The following is a 20,596-nucleotide window of genomic DNA, read 5'->3' on the forward strand; positions in this document are numbered from 1 at the left end:
CCAGGGCCTGTATTTATCAACACTGGTCAAACTGGTCATGTGACCGGTGCAGTCTGATCCTTGGTCAGTACTCCTATTCTTAGATGTTATGATAAATACGGGCTCAGATACGAGTCCAGTGATTCCCGCAGAAATAAATAAATATACTTTGGGGGAACGACCCAGGGAGGGGGGGGGGGGGGGGGGGGGCTGGGGGTTGTAAGTGCAGTGTTACTATGAAAATTCACTAGAATGCAGGAATTGAAAAAAAAATTAATTTCTTTTTGGGATTTATTTGGGTAAATTTTCTAGCATTCTAGTGAATTTTCATAGTAACACTGCACTTCAGACAACCTACAACTGGTGATGGTGTCTAGGTCTTCTTTAAGTGTTAAACAGCTGAGAGCAGTCACTGCTGTTTTTTGTGGTCTTCTTTCATACACACATCTTACCTTCTTACATACAATCTTAAGTGTGTATTAACATCCTCACAAACCAACAAAGAACATGATCTATATCAAAAGGTATAATTTCACTGAGCACTCATTGCCACCAATGCAAATGCAAATGAGTCCTCACAGAGTAAAAAAAACAACACACAAATTATACTTTGGGTGGAGCCAGTATACTTTGGGGGCCCCCCAAAGTATTAACATGCAGCGGGAATCACTGGAGTCACAGACACAGTCATTATAGTGTGTGTGACTTTGAGAAGTCACTGACCTTCAAGATAAAGTTACTTATTCCAATACATCCCACAACCACAACATCAATATCAATAAGGCTCACCACAAATAAATGCCCTGCTTTGACTTTCTACGTCGCCCCTCCCAGGCTGCAGCCTCCTCAAATAACACGAGAAACTGTGGGAAACACCGTACCTCGTACCATTCATGCTAACATTGCTGTTGAAATCTTTTACACGTGGAATGTTGATAGGAAAGTACTGACGTACAGCCGTACTGACATACTGACATACCAGCCTGACCGGTTTAACCCACAAATGCAAAGCGGGCACAGGAAGAGAGGGCGACATTCAACACCACAAACTGACACCACTCATCTCCTGCCAGAACACTTTTCTTCTAATTCAATAGCTGCAGATGGGTATCACATGATGGGTTTTGGTGTGGTGTGTGTTACCCGTACCTCCAGGGTCTTGAGGAGCTCAACCAGGTTATCCATCGGGGTGTTCTTGTCACAGGTGAACCTGTTGCGGATGTTCTCGTGTTCCCTGCGCAGCTTCGCGTTCGTCTCATTGGCCTCCTTGAAGAACTGGCGATAGCAAAAGGTTTGTGAGCAATATCCATGGGAAACATCGAGTGGGTGGGTGAGGTACAATTATAAACTCTACAGCAGATATGCCCGCTTCGAAAAATACAAATAATAATAGAATAAAACAGAATAGAAATAAAATAGACATGATAAAGGTACTAAGATAAAATACTTACTTATTCTTACTTATTCAGACGCACGTATACACACACACACACACACACACACACACAAAAACGTGTTTTTGTGTGTGTGTGTGTGTGTGTGTGTGTGTTTGTGTGTGTGTGTGTGTGTGTGTGTGTGTGTCTATACGTGCGTCTGAATAAGTAAGAATAAGTAAGTATTTTATCTTAGTACCTTTATCATGTCTATTTTATTTCTATTCTGTTTTATTCTATTATTATTTGTATTTTTCGAAGCGGGCATGGCCACCTTCATTTCACTACATGTCTTGTGTATGTATGTGATGAATAAACCTCTTGAATCTTGAATGTGTATTTGTTTACCTGGCTGTATGCAGAGTTCTCCTTCAGGTGGACATGAATACACTTGGTGATTTGCAGCAGCCAGCTCCACTGGGTCTGCAAGGTGTCCATGTAGGCCTGAAAGACCACATCATCAATATTAATGACATTACAATCAATCAGTGGTCAAATACATTTTAAAAAGCTATGAACTATGTATTCTCAATGGGTCTCATTCTCCAACATTTTTCAAAGAGTTCTCTTGGAAGACTTATCTTGGAACCGACTGAGACAGAATCAATGACAAGTTCACTCTGAGTCCCGAACGTGCTGGTAATATGTCTTAACACTTTCAGTGCCCAGCAGGAGGCGCACATTTAGTGCTTGAATGCCCACCATCCACTTCAATGGTAGCATTAATATCGCCTAATCTATGTTTTAAATTATGTGTCTAATCTGCCCGTCGCTTATCAATGACTCATTTTCCAGTCAACATTGTCGAAGCGGATTGTTTTTTTATCGGTTAATTTCCGTTTTATAGCATTTTGAAAAGCCCTCGTTTTCAAGGGGGAAAAAAAGAATCTGTGATAAACGCCCTGTACTGTAATATTCTAGAACATTGTAATTTTTCGGCCTATTTATGAATCGTTTTCAAATAAACGCTAGATTATCGATAGTATAATGTGTACATATGCAAGCTGAAAATCGATTATCTTAGTTCCTGATCGCTCGCACAGTCAAACAGCCATATCACAAATAGGGGAAAAGCTTATATCTCCGTGAAAACAGGTCTGATTATCCTAAGACTGGTCAAATAGATTCCTTACCTGAAATCAGATGGTATCCAAAAAGATTATTCCAATTCCTGATCGCCATTCCAAAAATCGATCCTTTTATTGATCCAATGCTACGTACTGTAAAGACATATTACACGCTGTTCTGAGGGTCCACAATGAATCCGATCGGCTCCGGTTACATGCGTGAGAAGTAAAATGTGGATTCCGGAGTTTTTCTTTTCGCATCCATTTTCATTGAGTCCATTCCAAAAGGGTGCATTACTATCTGGGAGACGATAGGGGGCGCATCCAAAGTGTTAAGGGGCTGAAACGGTTGCACAAATGATATGATCTGATATCTGCTTGGAGAATGGCATTCTGTCTTAAACTCAAAAGCGCGTTCCCGTTCAGGTCATTTGCATACAAAACAACGCCTCCTGAGCTCCTTATAAGGCAAAGTAATGACGCAGCTGTGTGGAAATGTGTGCCATACTGGCGCACACAAGACTTGTTATGGAATATTAATGCAGTCTATTGCCATGCGATTAGCTTTAGTTCTTATTTATTTATTTATCCACTGTCATTTCAGTGTTGGTGTATAGGCTATATGTATTTCAATATAAATTTAATTTATTAATGATATATTCGAAGGAATGCAGGTTTATAGCTATATCAACCCCCTCCAATGTACAGTAAATGACCAAGTATGGTTTTGTCAATATTCCAATGTACAGTTTTGCTTGTACAGTGTCCCCCACCCCCCCTTTTTATAATAAACAACAAATGTAAGATACAAAATAAATAAAGATATACACTGAATGATTAGTTGTTACCTAAAACCCTTGGACTTCACTGTAGAGAAGGGGTGCAGGCCTTTGACAACAAACTGGGTCACAGCCCTGTGACACTCGTCCCCCCCCCCCCCTACCTCTGTCATCCTTCCTAGCTGCTAGGGTGAAGGGACTTGGCTTGGCTGGGAGGCTGGTGGTGGAGGGAGAGGGAGGAGGCGTGGGCTGTCATCTTTCAAATATATTTGTAGCTAAACAATTATATTTTATTTATTAGCCTATTCGTAATAATTCGTTATTAGCCTAGCTAACTCCGTATTATCTTGGCTTACCTGCAGTGGACGTGCATGGAGATGGAACACTGCGAGCAAAGCAGTCGAAAACGGCGCATTTCTGCAGTGTAGACTAATGTTATGTTTTGACAACGGATGTTTTGACAAATTGCTTGTATTGCCACCCATACTTGCAAATGTTTTATTGCACTTGTGGCAACGTGCGTTGTCGGCATCGACTTTCGTAAAGTGTACCCAGACTTTCGTTTTGTTCTCTCCGCCATGATAATAATAATAATAATAATAATAATAATAATAATAATAATAATAATAATAATAATAATAATAATAATAATAATAATAATAATAATAATGAGCGCAGAGCTCGGTCTGTGTACTCAGCGCTTCAACACTGAGCCACAGATAGGCCCCGCCCTGAAGTACCCGTATGTGTATGTGTGAGTGAGTGAGCGGCTCGCTTCTCATGCAGACAGAGAGAGAGAGAGGAGACCCAAGTTTGAGAAATAGATTAACGGCGTCAATTGTATTATCGCGCGATAACAGTCCGGCGTTAGCGCAGCACGTTAACGTTGTTAACGGCCCAGCTCTACTTTGAATATCTGAGTAATTAAAGTAATTATACATTTGTCCAAAATAGCTGGTTCAGATATGGTTAAGCAGCTGCCCTGTGATCAGATGAATCCATATTATTTGTTTTTCCCACATCAAATGCGTAATTTCTTATCGTACAAATATTGTCATATTTATTTTAATTATGATTAAATAATTAATTCCAAGGAGGCCTGTAGCGTTAACATGAAGGAATCACTATGAGAACACAGTCTGTCAAGTTAATAAAATTTTCAATTAGTCAATTGAAGAATTGTGATGATTCGCCTGTGATTATAATACAAATTAATGATGACAACAGCAACAACACTCTTTGCATGGCAGAGGTGAGGTGCATGACCCCTCTCTTCTTAAAGTTGTAACTAGGGCAAACTGGGAACAGGTTGCTAGGCGACCTGGCGCTGGGAGTCATAACAGCATTCCTAAGATAAGGATGGAGGAGCAGGAGCAGGGGGGGGGGGGGGGGTGATTCATCTCCAGTCGAAATGAATAACGGAACGAGAGAGAGAGTGAATTAGGAGAAGCTGATCAAATGGACTTTCATTTAAATGGACTTTTATCAAATGGACTTTAAATCACTGGACCTTATTACAAACTGCTGAGTCTGTCAAGGAAGACCACATCATTCCTGTGAAACTACCCTGTTTGGTTGAATAAATGTCGTGTGAGAAGGTGTTCATTCTGCCCGGGGATTATCAGGGCCCTGTTTCTTGTACCTGGATAACTGAGTTAGCCGGATAACTTTAACTGGATAACTGGGTTAGCCGGACTTTCCGGTTTCATGTACGTGGATTTTCCAAATCACCATGACAACATATCCAAAAGTTTGAGCCTGGTCGAAAGCAGAGTTCAAGTTCAACTTAGCCTGAACCATCGCCACGCCCCCGCAAAGAAGTGACGGCCCGTTTCCTGAAACTATTCCCACAGTCTACGATCTGCATTATACCATTCTGAATTACGTTCTTGTGCTCCATTCTTCCAGAGGGGGCTTTTGAAATGTAAAATAGACCCAAAATGCTGATACTAAATTCACTTTGTCCTAAATAATGCACGTTATATATACCGTGGCGACGGTGGCGCTCGCTCGTGCGATGTACACATTATGTGGTTATTTCAATTGTAACTGGGATTAAGATGTCTGATGAGATGCGCTGTTTGACGGATTTGAGAAATTGAATGAGCCGTTGACGTCACATTAATGAATGAGGATAAAGAGATAAACTTCATTCATAACAAAGGATATTCTAAACACGGGTCTCTCGTTCATTAATGTATAAACAATGAATTTATCCCATCTGGCACAGTGGTCCAGCGGTAGTGCTCAAGCCTGCCAACCCAGCGACCGGGGTTCAAAACCCGGTCTTTCCAATATGATTTTTTTGAATATAATATTAATGATTATACGCCAAAGTAGCCTGGTTTTAAGTTAAAATATTATAAATCTACATGCATTGAGGATGTCATTCTTTATATAGCTCTCAACGTGCACCAAATTGAATTATTCCTATATTGCAAAAAGAAGGAGACGACTAGGGTCTTGAACCCCGGTCGTCTGTGTGAAAGTCAAAAGAACAACCCGTTAGACCACATTGGAGATAAGTTAAAGATTGACTATACATCAATCAATGGGTAAGAGAGCCGTATCGTAATTCTGTATAACAGTTAACTAATTATTTTCGCTAGCAAGATCTCATTTGATTATTCAATCCAGCAGGCAAGTTTAAAGAAATATAATCTGATTGATTGAGGTAATGAGGGACTTAAAATTAGCCTATAGATAACGCATTTAACTTGTCGGCGAGGCGATTGAGCCGTACTGCAATATGTTAATAAAGTTTTAAATCAATTAATCAATCAATGCCGCTAGAGAATCAGGATTTCTGCGATCGACACCTGCTGTCTTCTCAGCTGAGGCGGGCGCGCGCACTGATCCTGAGAATCAAGTCTGGCTTGAGTTAACGAGACTGAATCCACCTTCTTGGAACAGGAAAATCCCGGCTTCAAACATCGGGTTAACTGAAGCTGGATAATGACATCTTGATCGACTTAGTTGAACCACGTACAAGAAACAGGGCCCAGATGTTTCCGTGGGCACACCAGAGGGATCATTAAAAGTACACAACGCAGGACACTATCGTATAGCCATCACTCACTGGGATTATCGGAACATCTAACACAATCAATCATAACTGTGCTCCTCAGCACTCTTAAATCTGCTCTCAGCCACGCTCAAATCTGATCTCAGGAAAATTTGGGGACTCGCGCTACCAGCCCTAATATGTCTTAAATGGGCAGAAATCTGCCTAAAAGGACATTTTTGGTCGTAAATTCGTTCGGGAATGAGACCCAATGACTGTGCCAACAACCACCAACATACAAAGAAAATACATTTAATATATTTTTTTCAGAATAGAATTTAGTTTTATTTCCTCAAAACTGCAGATACTGCTTAGTATAAGCTATACCAGGGCTCAGCGACCTTAGGCACGAGTGCCACCATTGGCACGCGGTATCTAAACCAACGGCACGCTAGCAAGTGTGTAAGAGAGGAACCTTTTTGGAAATGTTGAAGTGTCCTCTCATCCCCATGCCGAGTTACCTCTTTCACAGCAATTAGCAGTTGCACAGCTATTTATGGTTAGGTTGACTGATATATCAGGGATATTTCAGGGTCAGAGCCAATCAGAAGGGTCAGTCTGTTGTTGTTGTTTGCCGAACATTGAGTGTTAAACGCCATTTGGAGACCAAACATGGGAACACTTTAAAGGATAATAATAATAATAATAATAATAATAATAATAATAATAATAATAATAATAATAATAATAATAATAATAATAATAATAATAATAATAATAATAATAATAACTTTTATTTGTATAGCACTTTTCATACAGAGGTTGCAGTTCAAAGTGCTTCACAACAGTAAAAAATACAGGCATGAGCGAGCATAAATCAGTGTTTCACATTAGGATCTAGCATCCTAATAGGCTCTCTATTCAGTAATACAAGTAATAAAATAGTTTAAAATGATTAAGTTTAAAAATAGTCTAAAACTAATAAAATAGAACGGACATACAACAACAGTAAAATATACAGGTATAAGCAAGCATACAAATTTAAAATGTAAATAGCAAGGTTGCAGTAAAAAGTGTGATAAGATTGTTCAATCAGATGAAAATGGCCCAGCTAGGAGAATCAACCTTGGCTAGGCGGTGAGGTTCACGATGTACCTAACTGGAATGGTAAACAACTTTGCTAGATTTAGGTCAAAAGTCATCTTCTCCTCACAACAGAGCATCACTCCAACATCATAGAACCGACATATGAATTTCATTGGAAGTGTATGAAAGTAGGTAGGGTAAGAAATTAGCAAGGTATGGTAAATCACAGTGTTTCACATTAGGATCTAGCATCCCAATAGGCTCTCTGTTTACAGTTTGATTCAGTAATACAAATAATAAAAATAGTTTAAAATGATTCAGTTTAAAATAGTCATCAGTAAGAAGTAAAAAGTGTGATAACCGACACATGAATTTGATAGGCAGTGTATAAAAGTAGGCAGGGTAAGAATAGTGCAGGTAAGTACAATTTGTGTCAGGATATCCCTGATGTTTCTATAATAATATTTCCTCTTGCCACTAGGTGGTAGCAGATATCTATCTTCAGATATTTGCCTGCATTACCCCACAGTGAAATGCCTGAGCAAAGAGATAGGTTTTAAGCTGTCTTTTAAAGATGTCTAGCGAGTTGGCTTCTCTGATGTTTTGGGGTAGTTTGTTCCAAAGTTTTGGGGCATAGTTGATAAAGGCTGCATTACCGATCCTCTTTTGACTGTTTCTGGGAGCCTCTAGTAGTCCAGCAGCTGATGATCGCAGTGTTCTCGCTGGTGTGTAATTTATTAGAGTGTTGGCGATGTAGCTAGGTCCCTGTCCATTTAGAGCTTTGTATGTAAGGAGAAGGACCTTAAAGTCAATTCTAAATGTTACAGGAAGCCAGTGTAAAGCAGCTAAGACTGGACTAATGTGCTCTCTCCTTTTGGTTCTAGTTAGCAGTCGGGCTGCAGAGTTTTGGATTAGCTGAAACCTCTCTGTGGTTTTCTTAGGGAGACCTGTGAAAAGTGCATTACAGTAGTCTAACCGGCTAGATATGAATGCATGAATTAGATTCTCAGCATCGTTCTGATTAATAAATGGTCGTACTTTTGCTATATTTCTGAGATGGAAGAACGATGTTTTCGTCACTTTGCTAATATGAGAATTGAAGTTCAGTTCTGAATCTATGATAACCCCGATACTAGTGACCTCAGATTTGATCCAAGGGGTTAGTCCTCCCAGGTTCTTTATTAATGTTTCTTTTTTAGTTTTGGGCCGATAATTAGAATTTCAGGTTTGTTCTCGTTTAGTTTCAGGAAGTTCTTACTCATCCATTTATTTATTGCCAGTAAGCAGTCTGTAATGGAGCTAATCGCTGTATCATTTGGTTCAGCAGATATGTACAGTTGTGTATCATCCGCATAGCTATGGAAATCTACATTATGTTCTCTGATGATATCACCTAGCGGTAACATGTAAAGGGAGAAGAGTAAAGGACCTAAGCAACTCCCTTGTGCAACTCCATAGTTGTTGTCGTATATATCAGACATGTGATCTCCTAGTTTAACATAGAATTTCCTCCCTCTGATGTATGTTTTAAACCAGCCTAGCACATGTTCTGAGAAACCGACATGGTTTTCAAGACGATCGATTAGAATATCGTGATCGATTGTATCAAATGCTGCACTGAGATCTAGTAGGATAAGGATGGAGATCTTATTCTCGTCAGAGTTTAGCCTGAGGTCACTGATTATTTTGGTGAGGGCAGTTTCAGTGCTATGATATTTTCTGAATCCTGACAGAAATTCTTCTCAGATGTTGTTTTCTTCAAGAAAGGAATTTATTTGAACTGAAACTATCTTTTCAAGTACTTTACTAATGAATGGTAGGTTGGATATTGGACGATAATTTGCCATTTCATTACTATCCAAGTTAGGTTTATTTAGTAATGGCTTTACAACTGCTGTTTTAAAGGCATCTGGGAAAATACCAGTTCTAAGGGAATTGTTTATGATATCTAGCACAGGGCTTGAAACACTATTAAACACCCGTTTGAAGAAAGCTGTAGGTATAGGGTCAATGTCTGAGGTGGAGGAGTTACATTCTGAGACAGTTTTGCAGAGTACATCTAATGTGATGCATGTGAATCTTCTCATGGTTACATTGCGCGGTTTGCTGCAATCAGCTTTATTTCCATCATGAGTAATGCTGGCCCTGATCAAGGTTATTTTGTTGTTAAAGAATAGTGCAAGTTCTTCACACTTAACCGTTGATGACTGAGGAGGTGTAGGGGCAGTGTTGAGTAGTACATTAATAGTGGAAAAAAGGATTCTGGAGTTTCCAGCATTTTCTGTAATGATTTTAGAGAAGTAGTCTTTCCTTGCTAAGCGGATGATGCAGACAAGGCTGAATGTGTCCAGGTATGGCAAACAAGCATCTCATAAAGACGGCAGCATTCTTGTATAGCGCTCCTATATAATTATGAGAGGAAAATGGTTCTATTAAAACTATTTCTATGCAAGTTTCCTATATGAATGGAATAAAATTACAGATCTGTTGGAGATTTACATTTTGATGTGGTGTCATAATTCAACTTAATGTTAACCTTAACCCATTCAGTGCCAACCACGAGATTAGTCGGGTTAACTCGCCATGCGTTGAGTGCCAAGACCCGAGAAAACCAGAGAAAACTTGGGTTTTAATCGTTATTTCTTTTATTAGCAATATCCATTCATTTTTCATCCATCCAGCCTGACGTTATCATTGGGAATGGGTCTGAGCTTGAAAAGGGCAAATACCGCCGCCTATCGTCTCCCGGATGGTATTGCACATCATTGGATTGGATTGGATTGGGTGGGACTGTGCGTCAGAAAAAAACTCCGCTCCCGGGGTTTCCCTTCTCGGGCAAGCAGTATCTGTTACCACATTCACTGGGGAGGCTCGGAGCAGCTTTCGATTATGTGTTTTGGTGCTATAACGTTGAATCAATAAACGCGATCAATCTTTGGAATGGCGATCAGGAATTGGATTAATCTTTTTGCAGAACATCTGATGTGAGGTAAGGACTCTATGTTACCAGTCTTGGGTTAATCAGATGTTTTTTTCTCCGCCATCGCAGCGCGCGCGTGCGTGTGTGTGTGTGCATAACGTTAGCCATATCCACGACATGGATAATCGATTTTTCAGCCCGCTTCTCTAGCGTGCATAAGTACAGATATACTATCGATAATCTAGCGTTTATTTGAAAACTATTCATAATCAGCCCAAAAAATGTGTTTTGTGTATTCCAGTAAAGGGCTATTATCGCGGAATTTCTCTGGAATTACTAGACATCTCCAAACTATACTCGTATTTAAAACAGTATAAAACGGAAATGTACCAATGAAAAAACTATCCGTTTCGTACATGTTGACTGCAAGCAAGTCATTGATAAGCGAGGGGTGTTTTAGACCCATAGCCATCATTTAAGATATAGTTTAGGCGTTCGCAAATTTCCCCGTCCTCCCATTGACTTCCTTATTGGCACGCTAGCCCTAATATGGTCAAAGGGGCGTGGCTCTGAATGAGTTAATGTTGATATGGCACACTGATTAACAAGAACATTTTAAAAAGGCACTTTGTATCAAAAAAGTAGCTGACCCCTGAGCTATACTATAATTTGAAATCATAAAATCAAGTTTAGGTGACTTTAACCCTCCACTACATCCCTGAGTGTCGACAACTCCTTATGATTCCAGTCACCATTTGAATCCTACTCCTTCACCCATCTGACTGAGGGACCCCCTCACCTCGATCTTGTCTGAGGCAGGATGTTCACCAATCAGGAGGCTGTGGACCTTGGTCTTCAGTTTGTTCAGGTCCTTCTCCTTCTCCTCCAGGTCCCTCATCAACGTCTGCGGCGAGAAGAGAACGGATGAAGCCACAGGGAGGACCGTGCACAATGACAACAAGCTTTTCAACTTTATTGTGTTATCCTTGATAATCATTTTTAGAACCATACCCAAAAGATGTAAATTGAGTAATCATCCTAAAATGTCATCCTCTTGTAGCTGTTTTTTATTTGTTTATCAAGTAAAAGCAAATAATCAAATCAATCTGATTGATATTCTAATATTCCAGATTTGCCAACTCAGAAATGTGTACATTTACAAGAATTTGTAAATTGCAAAACAAAGATCATGTTTACCCTTTCAAGGCTGAGATCTCCCGTGTGAGTTTACAATTTTGATAAATGAACACTTTAATGATGACTTCACGATGGCATAGTGGCCAATGAAAGCTATAGTGACAGAATTCTGATGACTTTCACCTGATAGAGTTAAACATGAAACTATAGTCACAGCCCTCCGCTAAAGACAAAGATAAGAACCAAAAATAGGCAGATTCCTGGGAGTTCTTACTGAGTAGCTCTCCTGCTTCTTGGGGATGTACTGGTCGATGTCCTTGTCTCCCCAGTCAAAAACCAGCTCCTCCTCCTCCTTCGCGTTCACCCACATGATGGCCAGCATGATCTCCTCAACGATGCCCTGGAGGTCACGCAGATGACCCATGCGGCCATACGACATTTTCTGACAGACACCACAGAGAGGCACGAGGTAAAATAAAGTATAATGGGAGTAATGTAAATAGTTTTTTACCACTCCAAAACGTAACCTACAACAGCCTACGAAACAGCATATAGAAATACAATCCAAAATGTATTTAGAAAATCAGTTCTTCTCAAACAAGGATATTTATTTATGACAAACTTTCAGAAAACCTCTGGTATCTACCTCATACCTGTCATTTACTGGCCGGATTGAAACATTGCACGCATGAAGAATGAAGCTTCGATTATTTGATGATAATTACTACTAAAGCTCCAGAAATGATATTCAAGACAGCTAGGTCCTAACTGCAGAGTTAGTTACCTGCAGAGTCCCAGTCTACATAGTTTGGATGTTGTAGAGTTAGTTACATAGGTCCTACCTGCAGACTGTCCCAGTCTAAATATTTAGCTTGTTGTGGAGTTAGTTACCTGCAGACTGTCCCAGTCTAAATATTTAGCTTGTTGTGGAGTTAGTTACCTGCAGACTGTCCCAGTCTAAATATTTAACTTGTTGTGGAGTTAGTTACCTGCAGACTGTCCCAGTCTAAATATTTAGCTTGTTGTGGAGTTAGTTACCTGCAGACTGTCCCAGTCTAAATATTTAGCTTGTTGTGGAGTTAGTTACCTGCAGACTGTCCCAGTCTACATATTTAGCTTGTTGTGGAGTTAGTTACCTGCAGACTGTCCCAGTCTAAATATTTAGCTTGTTGTGGAGTTAGTTACCTGCAGACTGTCCCAGTCTAAATATTTAGCTTGTTGTGGTGTTAGTTACCTGCAGACTGTCCCAGTCTAAATATTTAGCTTGTTGTGGAGTTAGTTACCTGCAGACTGTCCCAGTCTACATATTTAGCTTGTTGTGGAGTTAGTTACCTGCAGACTGTCCCAGTCTAAATATTTAGCTTGTTGTGGAGTTAGTTACCTGCAGACTGTCCCAGTCTAAATATTTAGCTTGCTGTGGAGTTAGTTACCTGCAGACAGACTGTCCCAGTCTAAATATGTAGCTTGTTGTGGAGTTAGTTACCTGCAGACTGTCCCAGTCTTGGTCCAGAGCGTGGAGGTTGGCCTTGTCGCCCCTCATGTTCTGAGGAAGAAATGTGTTTAAATGACGTTGAACAAACACAGCACTGCCACAGTCATTGAAGGTTTTTAGACGGTTGTTACTTTTTTTTATGAAGTTAAAATATTACTTGTAATTAAATACACCTTTATGAAATAAAGTGGATGAACAAAGTAAAGCAAGATTCAACATGACCAAGTAGGCAGTAATGGTAGCTCCTGTGCAGCCGTTCCATAATGCATTGCCAGCCATACTATGATGCCAGCCATCCCATAATGCCAGCCGTCCCATAATGCCAGCCGTCCTATAATGCCAGCCATCCCATAATGCCAGCCGTCCCATAATGCCAGCCATTCTATAATACCAGCCGTCCTATAATGCCAGTCGTCCTATAATGCCAGCCATCCTATAATGCCAGCCGTCCCATAATGTCAGCCGTCCTATAATGTCAGCCGTCCTATAATTCCAGCCATCCCATAATGCCAGTCGTCCCATAAGGCCAGCCATCCCATAATGCCAGCCGTCCCATAATGCCAGCCATTCCATAATGCCAGCCATCCTATAATGCCAGCCGTACTATAATGCCAGCCGTTCCATAATGCCAGCCGTCCTATGCCAGCCATCCCATAATGCCAGCCGTCACATGCCAGCCATTCCATAATGCCAGCCGTCCTATGCCAGCCGTCCTATAATGCCAGTAATCCCATAATGCCAGCCATCCCATAATGCCAGCCATTCCATAATGCCAGCCGTCCTATAATGCCCAGCCGTCCCATGAAACTGTTGCATTTTGATCACACAAGATCAGCATTCAGGGAGTGGATGATTATAATTATAGGCTAATTTGTTGATGACAAACTGAACGCTCTGAGTATGTGGTTGCTTGAGGCATGGGTGTGTGCTATGCTTGATTGATGTCGGGACAGTTAACTCCCAAGTAATAGCCAAATTAAGATTTCACATGTAGTTAAGTTAATTGCAAAAGTGTTATTGCCAAAGTAAAAATGCTTGTTGAAAACAGAATAACAGGATAGACTAGTAGAGTCCACATGAAGAGAAGGTGCGTAATGGACACATTATGCACCGTTCTGTGCCATGGCGAGCATGGGATGCTTGAATCTGCAACAGCATTATGAACGTCTATTATTGTTGACACTCCATGAAGCTCTGTTGGTATTGCACACAAGTGCCTTTATAGCATTATGTTGGGCATCCAAAAAATAGACCAGGTTACAGTCCATTTTTAGATTTAACTGAAATCCATGTTATTTGATCTGAGGGGTAAAAAATTGTATGCCTAACCCCATTATTCAATAACAAGCTCACTATGTGGTAGATTAGTGAACAAGCTCATTGTTATAGTTCAGTGAGCTAGCGAGACAACCAGGCTAATGCAAACCATCATTGAGATGGATGACAGCTTTTTAGCAAATGTTAGCTCATATATTTGAGTAACCTAAGCCTACCTACTTGAGGCTGAAGTGGTTCCTTGATTGAACTATGACGTGGCCAGGGAATCACGTAATTTCTTAGATATTCAACTTTATCTGAGTTGAATTCAGTAGGATTTAGCTCTGCTGCTTTGCGTTCTGGCTCCTCCATCTCTTTACACTGATTTAGCACCAGCTTGTTCTCCTCCACATTGCTAATTGACGGTGTTGACTGATGCAAAGCTTATGGAAATTGTGTGTAAAATTATGCAATTTTATATATATATATAAAAGTTCCTCCCCCTGACTCAATTATGAGAGTAAATGTATAATTAGTCACTTTCCACGCTTGCCAATAGGCTACAACTACAGCACAAAATCGATCATGAAAGAGATCCCAAAGAGAGGGAAGGACTCCACACCAGCTCGTCTCTGGCGTGGTCCACCACTGCGCTCCTCTGGATGGAGCTGTGATACTTGTTGTGGCTGATGATCTGCTGGTCGATGGTGGCCGAGTCCTCCCCCCACGGAGATGTCTCAATCAGACGCTACAGGAGACAGAACAGGGACACAAGCTCATTAAGTTGATGGAAAACAGATACTAGACCTTTGACAAATTGTTAGGATGCCAAGTTTTCTTTAATTTATTTTCTTTTTCTTTTTTTACTTCCATTAAAAACACACAAATAACATTTCAGGAGATTTTATTTCATGCAACACTTTAAACTTCTTTTAACCATGTGTCCTTCCACTCTTTGTCCTCTAGGTGTCAGCGTCTGATCAATAAGGTGAGTCAAGTGTCCGTCTACTCTAGTCGGTAGGAAAGCATTCCAACTATTCCCCCTTGCACAGGGTTCACAGGCCTTGGCTTTGATAAGAGCTCTGCTAGCAAACCAACCCCGGCCAGTTCCTCCCCCCGGGTCAGTACCTCCCCCCCGGCCAGTACCTCCCCCTGGCCAGTACTGCTACACTCTTCTCTCCTTTCACTCCAGTCTTTTGTTTTCTAACCACTCCCTTCCTTTATGAGTCTACGGCTGGGACGAAGGCCACACAAAATGTCCGTTAAGAGTGCAAATGACTATCAGCGGTGAGGCAAATGCCTGATGGGGAAGGTCAACAAGAGCTAGGCTTGTCGTCGACAACGCCTTCAAAACATGTCCGAAGAGGAAAAGAAAGGAAAGAGGAAACAGACCGAAGTGGGTCACTAGTGTGTTTCTAGTTTGAATACCGTGGCCTCCAGTTTGAATACACACACAGGAATCCATGGGGTGAAATAAAACAATGAGGAAGGGGAAAGTAAGGATGAGCAAAGAGGTAATGACAGGGAATAGAGTGAGTGAAGGAATGCAATTGGGTGAGATTTGGCTTGGTGAAAGAATGACAGGGTGTGTGTAGTGGTAGTAGTGGTGGTGGTGGGGGGGTTGTTGAAGGGCGTTTTCCCATCGTCATGCAAGACATCAGCCTAACCACCGTATCCCGTGACCACTGAGTCAGTGGAGTGTCAGTTTTCACACTCCTATAACCATCTCCCCTTTTCCCTGGCCTTCTCGGATTGTTGTTTTTTGTTACTGCCCCTGTTCTACATCTCACTTTTTCAGCTTCTCGTTTGTCATCACTGTTCTCTAGCTCCCTCTCTCTCTCAAATGGCTGCACTTTCTCTCTCTCTATCTCTCTTTCTCTTGTCCTTTGTGTCTCTCTCTCTCTCTCTGCCTCTTTCAGCCAGCAGCTCAGGTTCTGTTACACCGAGTCCAGATGGATAAGGTGGCTGTCATGCATCCACTTCTCTCGTCGCGCACACACACACACACACACACACACACACACACGCACACACACACACACACACACACACACACACACACACACACACACACACACGCACGCACACACACCCACCCCTGCTGCTCTGTACCAGTTGAGAGAGGAGGAGGAGGAGGAGGGGGGTTATTCACCGTCATATCAAGAGCTCCGTTCCTGGGTGGTTCCGTCATTCCCTTTATATTAACCTTGAGCGAAACTACTGTTGGTGCGTCGTGGTGCCAAATTTAAAGAGCTCACCTTCTGTTGAGCAATCCAGGCCACAGCGTCATTAAAGCTGCGTTCCACTTCCGAGTCCTTCTGAGTCTTCCCCGCAAGAGACTGGTGGAACCTATCTTGCATATGCTGGAGCTGCTCTATGCTGTGGGAGGAAGGAGCACAATAGAAGCCTTTCACAGGGATGTTCAGGATGCCCATTTTCCCTCCATGTCGGAAGAGACGACGGTTGCTAAATAACAGTTGCTATGTGTTGATTATGTGAAAAATATGTCAACGAAAATGTGATGAATCAAGTGTTTTATTACTGGATTTTGCAAACAAGTCCCAGGAGAACAGTAGCATCATTCTTTTCCAGTGGATCCTCTACTGCACATAAATGACACATTTTCTTTCCTACATTGTTACCAATGGTTACAGGCAGCCATGTTGGAAGAAAAATAACTACACAAACATTCCGTGCAAGGCTCCTATTCAATCCAGCAACACTTAATCTAATCTGATTATTTCTGCAAAAGGTTGATGCATCGTATAATCCTACATTTTGACCACGGTTCAGTTCCGGTTTGATTAGTTTAATTTCAATACTTATTTTAAGTCCAAAAGGGTAGACAAATGTGACATTGCTGATTAATTCAGCAGTATTTGAATATGTGCATTCAAAACCTCACACAAATATATTATTTCACAACATTATGTCATGTCAATTTTCTTAATTAATTTGAATAAAAACACGTCATTTTGATTGATATCCATGATCAACTTGACTTGATTTTCAAATTCATAATAATGCATTATTTACTTTTTTACACCCCTATTGTAGTACTGAAGAGAAACAAGAGGTCCAGAGACAGTTCAGAAAGGAGACTTTGAGTCACTTCCTGTAATTCATTATGTGAGCTACACAATATCGCTATTGCGATATATTGTGATGTATTACCCTTTTTCAACTGAAAGTTATGTTCCCAATGGAAAATATTTTCAACATCTGCAATAAAAACATATTTTTGTTCAAATAAGATAAGGCTTTGTTATCTTATATAGATAAGGTCTGTTCACCTCACCTCAATAATTTTTATTACAGTAAATTGTGATTGCCAAGCAACATTTTTATAAATAAATTATATATATATATATATTGATACATGGCAGTGTATCGTAATAATATCGACACGCACCATATCGCGATATATATCGCTGTATTTTGACTGCGTTATCTACCATCTTCGGTTCATCTTCCAGAGAGACATAACGCTGCACTGGTGTGCACACATAGGTGAGTGAATAAACACAGGAGGTGGGGGAGGGGATTATTCAAATGTTCTCAGCCATGAGACAGGCTTGTGCTCCGTGCACCCGGGTGAACTGCATGTGCACACGAGCCATCTTGCATTTACCTTCTTAAGAAGTCATGGGGTACACGCATATGCTGCAGCTCTAAAGCACATCTCTTCAGCTTGTCCAAGTTCTCAGCGGACAGGATCATGAGCTTGTCCACTTCCGCGGCTGGACCGCCCTGTAACACAGCATCATCGTGGATCAGGGCTAGGTAATAACACTAGCATTTATCTTTTATCGTCTAGGTGCGGGATATCCTTATCGTGAATCAAGATACGCAATTTTGTCATCTAAATTGATGATAAGAAGTAAACAGGTTATTCACAAAATTATGTCTGACATATTTGAATGGTCAATTCAATTTAGTAAAATCTTTTGACACTGAACCATAGTTCCCATTATCAATATGATGTACATCGACTGGATTACCTAATACAACTTTTTCTGAAGTGCAGAGCTAAATATTGACCTTGCAATGCTTCTTTCCACAATTATTCTGTACAGCAATACAGTTTGCATGCCCTGCTGACAGTCACAATAACAATATGACAAAGCCATCACAGTAGTTATAACCTAAGGACAACACTGCTTATCAGCTTTTAGGTTAAAATGTATCTGTATGACTCTGTGTGTGTGTGTGTGTGTGTGTGTGTGTGTGTGTGTGTGTGTGTGTGTGTGTGTGTGTGTGTGTGTGTCTGTGTGTGTGTGTGTGTGTGTGTGTGTGTGTGTGTGTGTGTGTGTGTGTGTGTGTGTGTGCTTGCGTGTGTATCGTACTTACAGTCTGAATAATATGCAGCGCTCTTTGTTGATATTCTTGGCATTGAGCTTGCAGCATCATACCTCTGTTATGGATACTTTGCACACTACAAAATACAGAAAACAACAAATGAGGACTCTATGACACATGACTAATTAATATACTATTAAGACTTACAACTGTCCTGTGGTGGAAGAATGCACAGTTATTTTACTGAAGTAAAAGTAGAAATTCCCAAATACATTTGTACTCTGGTGAAAGTAAAAGTCTTTAAATTAAAGTAGAAACATATTTAATATTGAATGTATCTAAATTAAATGTACATTTTACATTTACATTGCCCTATTGACCTCCAAAGGTTATGTTAAAGTGGTATGTGATCCAGATATACTGGTTATAATTAGGTACTCTTGTATTCAAAATATTGTTCTTCAAAGTAACTAATGGGTTCAGATAAATGTAGTAGAGTCAAATGTACAATATTTCCTTTCAAATGTAGTGGAGTAAAAGTATAAAGTTCTACAAAATGTAAATACTCAAAGTACATCGATCAAGTAAAGTACATAGGCCTACTGTACCTCAAATTACAGTACAGCACTTGAGTAAAATACTTCAGTTACTTTTCACCAGCTACAACTGTCTAAACAACCTCACAGTATACCATGTTGGCAATGCAATAATGCATAACAACATCGTTGTGGGTGATGATAGAGGATTAGGTGAATGAATGATGAATGAAAACTTTATTTAACAGATTGCAGAATGGGTACAATACAGTACGGCTCAATACACACAATTGTTAAGGGGATGCAGACCTGAGAAAGACGTTTGTCTTGTTTCCATCAGGGTCCCCCATTTTCAATTCATATAGACATTTATGACATACATAACACAACATACATGACATTTATGGCATAGGGACATATAGGTATTTAGTACTGACATTTGTGACATAAACGGTATTCAAATATACAGTACTGTTACCCCTAGATCCTGACAGAGTATATACATATGATGGGGAGTTCAAGTTTCTTTAATAGTTGTCATACAGAAGTACAGAATACTTTTATACAAAAAGGGGACTGTACATTAGGAGGGGGTGGGTGGGTGGGAGAGAAATATACATATGGCCATACGGGTAGGGCGTTCCACATTGATGTGGCATAATTGCGAAACGTGTTTAGTCCCTTGTTTGAGCCGAATCTGGGTTTAACATGATTTGTTGAGCTTCCTCTGGTGTAGTGGTTGTGGTATTCACTGACCTTTGGGAAGTATTTTGACATGTACATGGGTACCTTAGTCGTATAGTGTATCTTGTAGACCAGGCCCATTGCAAGTTGCTGTACTCTGTAGGGTGTGTACAGTGTAGCCAACAACTAACAGTAAAGGGGGAGTGTAAGAGGCATTTCCGTTCTTGTAAACAAGAATATTGGCTAGGACTGTGGGAGTCTCGGTTAAACCAGCGACACACATCACTAGATAGTAGATAATGTTTGAATGTTGTTTAGTTAAGAAGATAATAACAAGCCTAATTAGAAGGCATGTGGATCTTACAACAAGTATTTGGCAATTATGCTAATAAAGACTAACATTGTTAAAAACCATCAGATAAACCATGTAGGCTATCAATGACGGGCCCCATATATGAACAACATCACGTTTTTTTTTAACATTTTAAATGTCGTTACATTAATTCACGTGTAACTTTTGCTGCTATTATTCCACCAGACCTTTAGTGAGATCCTTACCTCACGCTACCTCCACCCATGCTGATTACTTTGTGCCCTCCGCCACCGCCACCCATCGAGGTTTTGGAGAAGGTGGTGTAGGTGTTATATCCGTCCCCGACGCCGTACTCCGCTTGGAAGCCGTTTCCACCGCTGCTGACGAACACTTCGTTTCTAGAGCCAGCAGCCGCCAGGTCTGGCCGGGAATTACTTCTGTGTCCCATAGTGTTCAGTCTCGACTGAGAACTGTAAGTACTCATGTTTGCGCCGTGTATGCCTGCTCCTTAGTGTAAAAAATAATAATAATATATTGTTATTCTGTTATCCAAAGAGAGCAGGTCCTGTGCTCACCCTCGCCGACGCCTGTTGCGCAGAAAATGCTTTGC

At 40.6% G+C, this 20,596-nt stretch overlaps 1 protein-coding gene across 3 annotated transcripts in view; it reads right to left on the reverse strand.

The window, feature by feature from the left end:
* The window catches only part of dspa (desmoplakin a), a 38,729-nt gene extending 18,149 nt beyond the window's left edge, over positions 1-20,580 (reverse strand). For 2 of the 3 annotated variants that reach the window (XM_084327864.1, XM_084327862.1), the window contains exons 1-10: positions 20,232-20,580; positions 18,505-18,589; positions 17,786-17,904; positions 16,413-16,533; positions 14,777-14,902; positions 12,889-12,948; positions 11,680-11,847; positions 11,068-11,172; positions 1,761-1,856; positions 1,129-1,254 (exon numbers count right to left, since the gene is read on the reverse strand). In XM_084327864.1, coding sequence (XP_084183990.1) covers positions 1,129-1,254; positions 1,761-1,856; positions 11,068-11,172; positions 11,680-11,847; positions 12,889-12,948; positions 14,777-14,902; positions 16,413-16,533; positions 17,786-17,904; positions 18,505-18,589; positions 20,232-20,470 — 1,245 coding nt within the window. In that variant the 5' untranslated portion in view covers positions 20,471-20,580. Of the gene's footprint in view, positions 1-1,128; positions 1,255-1,760; positions 1,857-11,067; positions 11,173-11,679; positions 11,848-12,247; positions 12,260-12,888; positions 12,949-14,776; positions 14,903-16,412; positions 16,534-17,785; positions 17,905-18,504; positions 18,590-20,231 lie in introns of those variants that run through there. The other variant, XM_084327863.1, reaches the window with a different exon arrangement.
* Between the last annotated feature and the right edge of the window lie 16 nt (positions 20,581-20,596).

The sequence above is a fragment of the Notolepis coatsorum genome (assembly GCF_963971535.1).
Source record: "Notolepis coatsorum genome assembly, chromosome: 13".
Classification (NCBI taxonomy): domain Eukaryota; kingdom Metazoa; phylum Chordata; class Actinopteri; order Aulopiformes; family Paralepididae; genus Notolepis; species Notolepis coatsorum.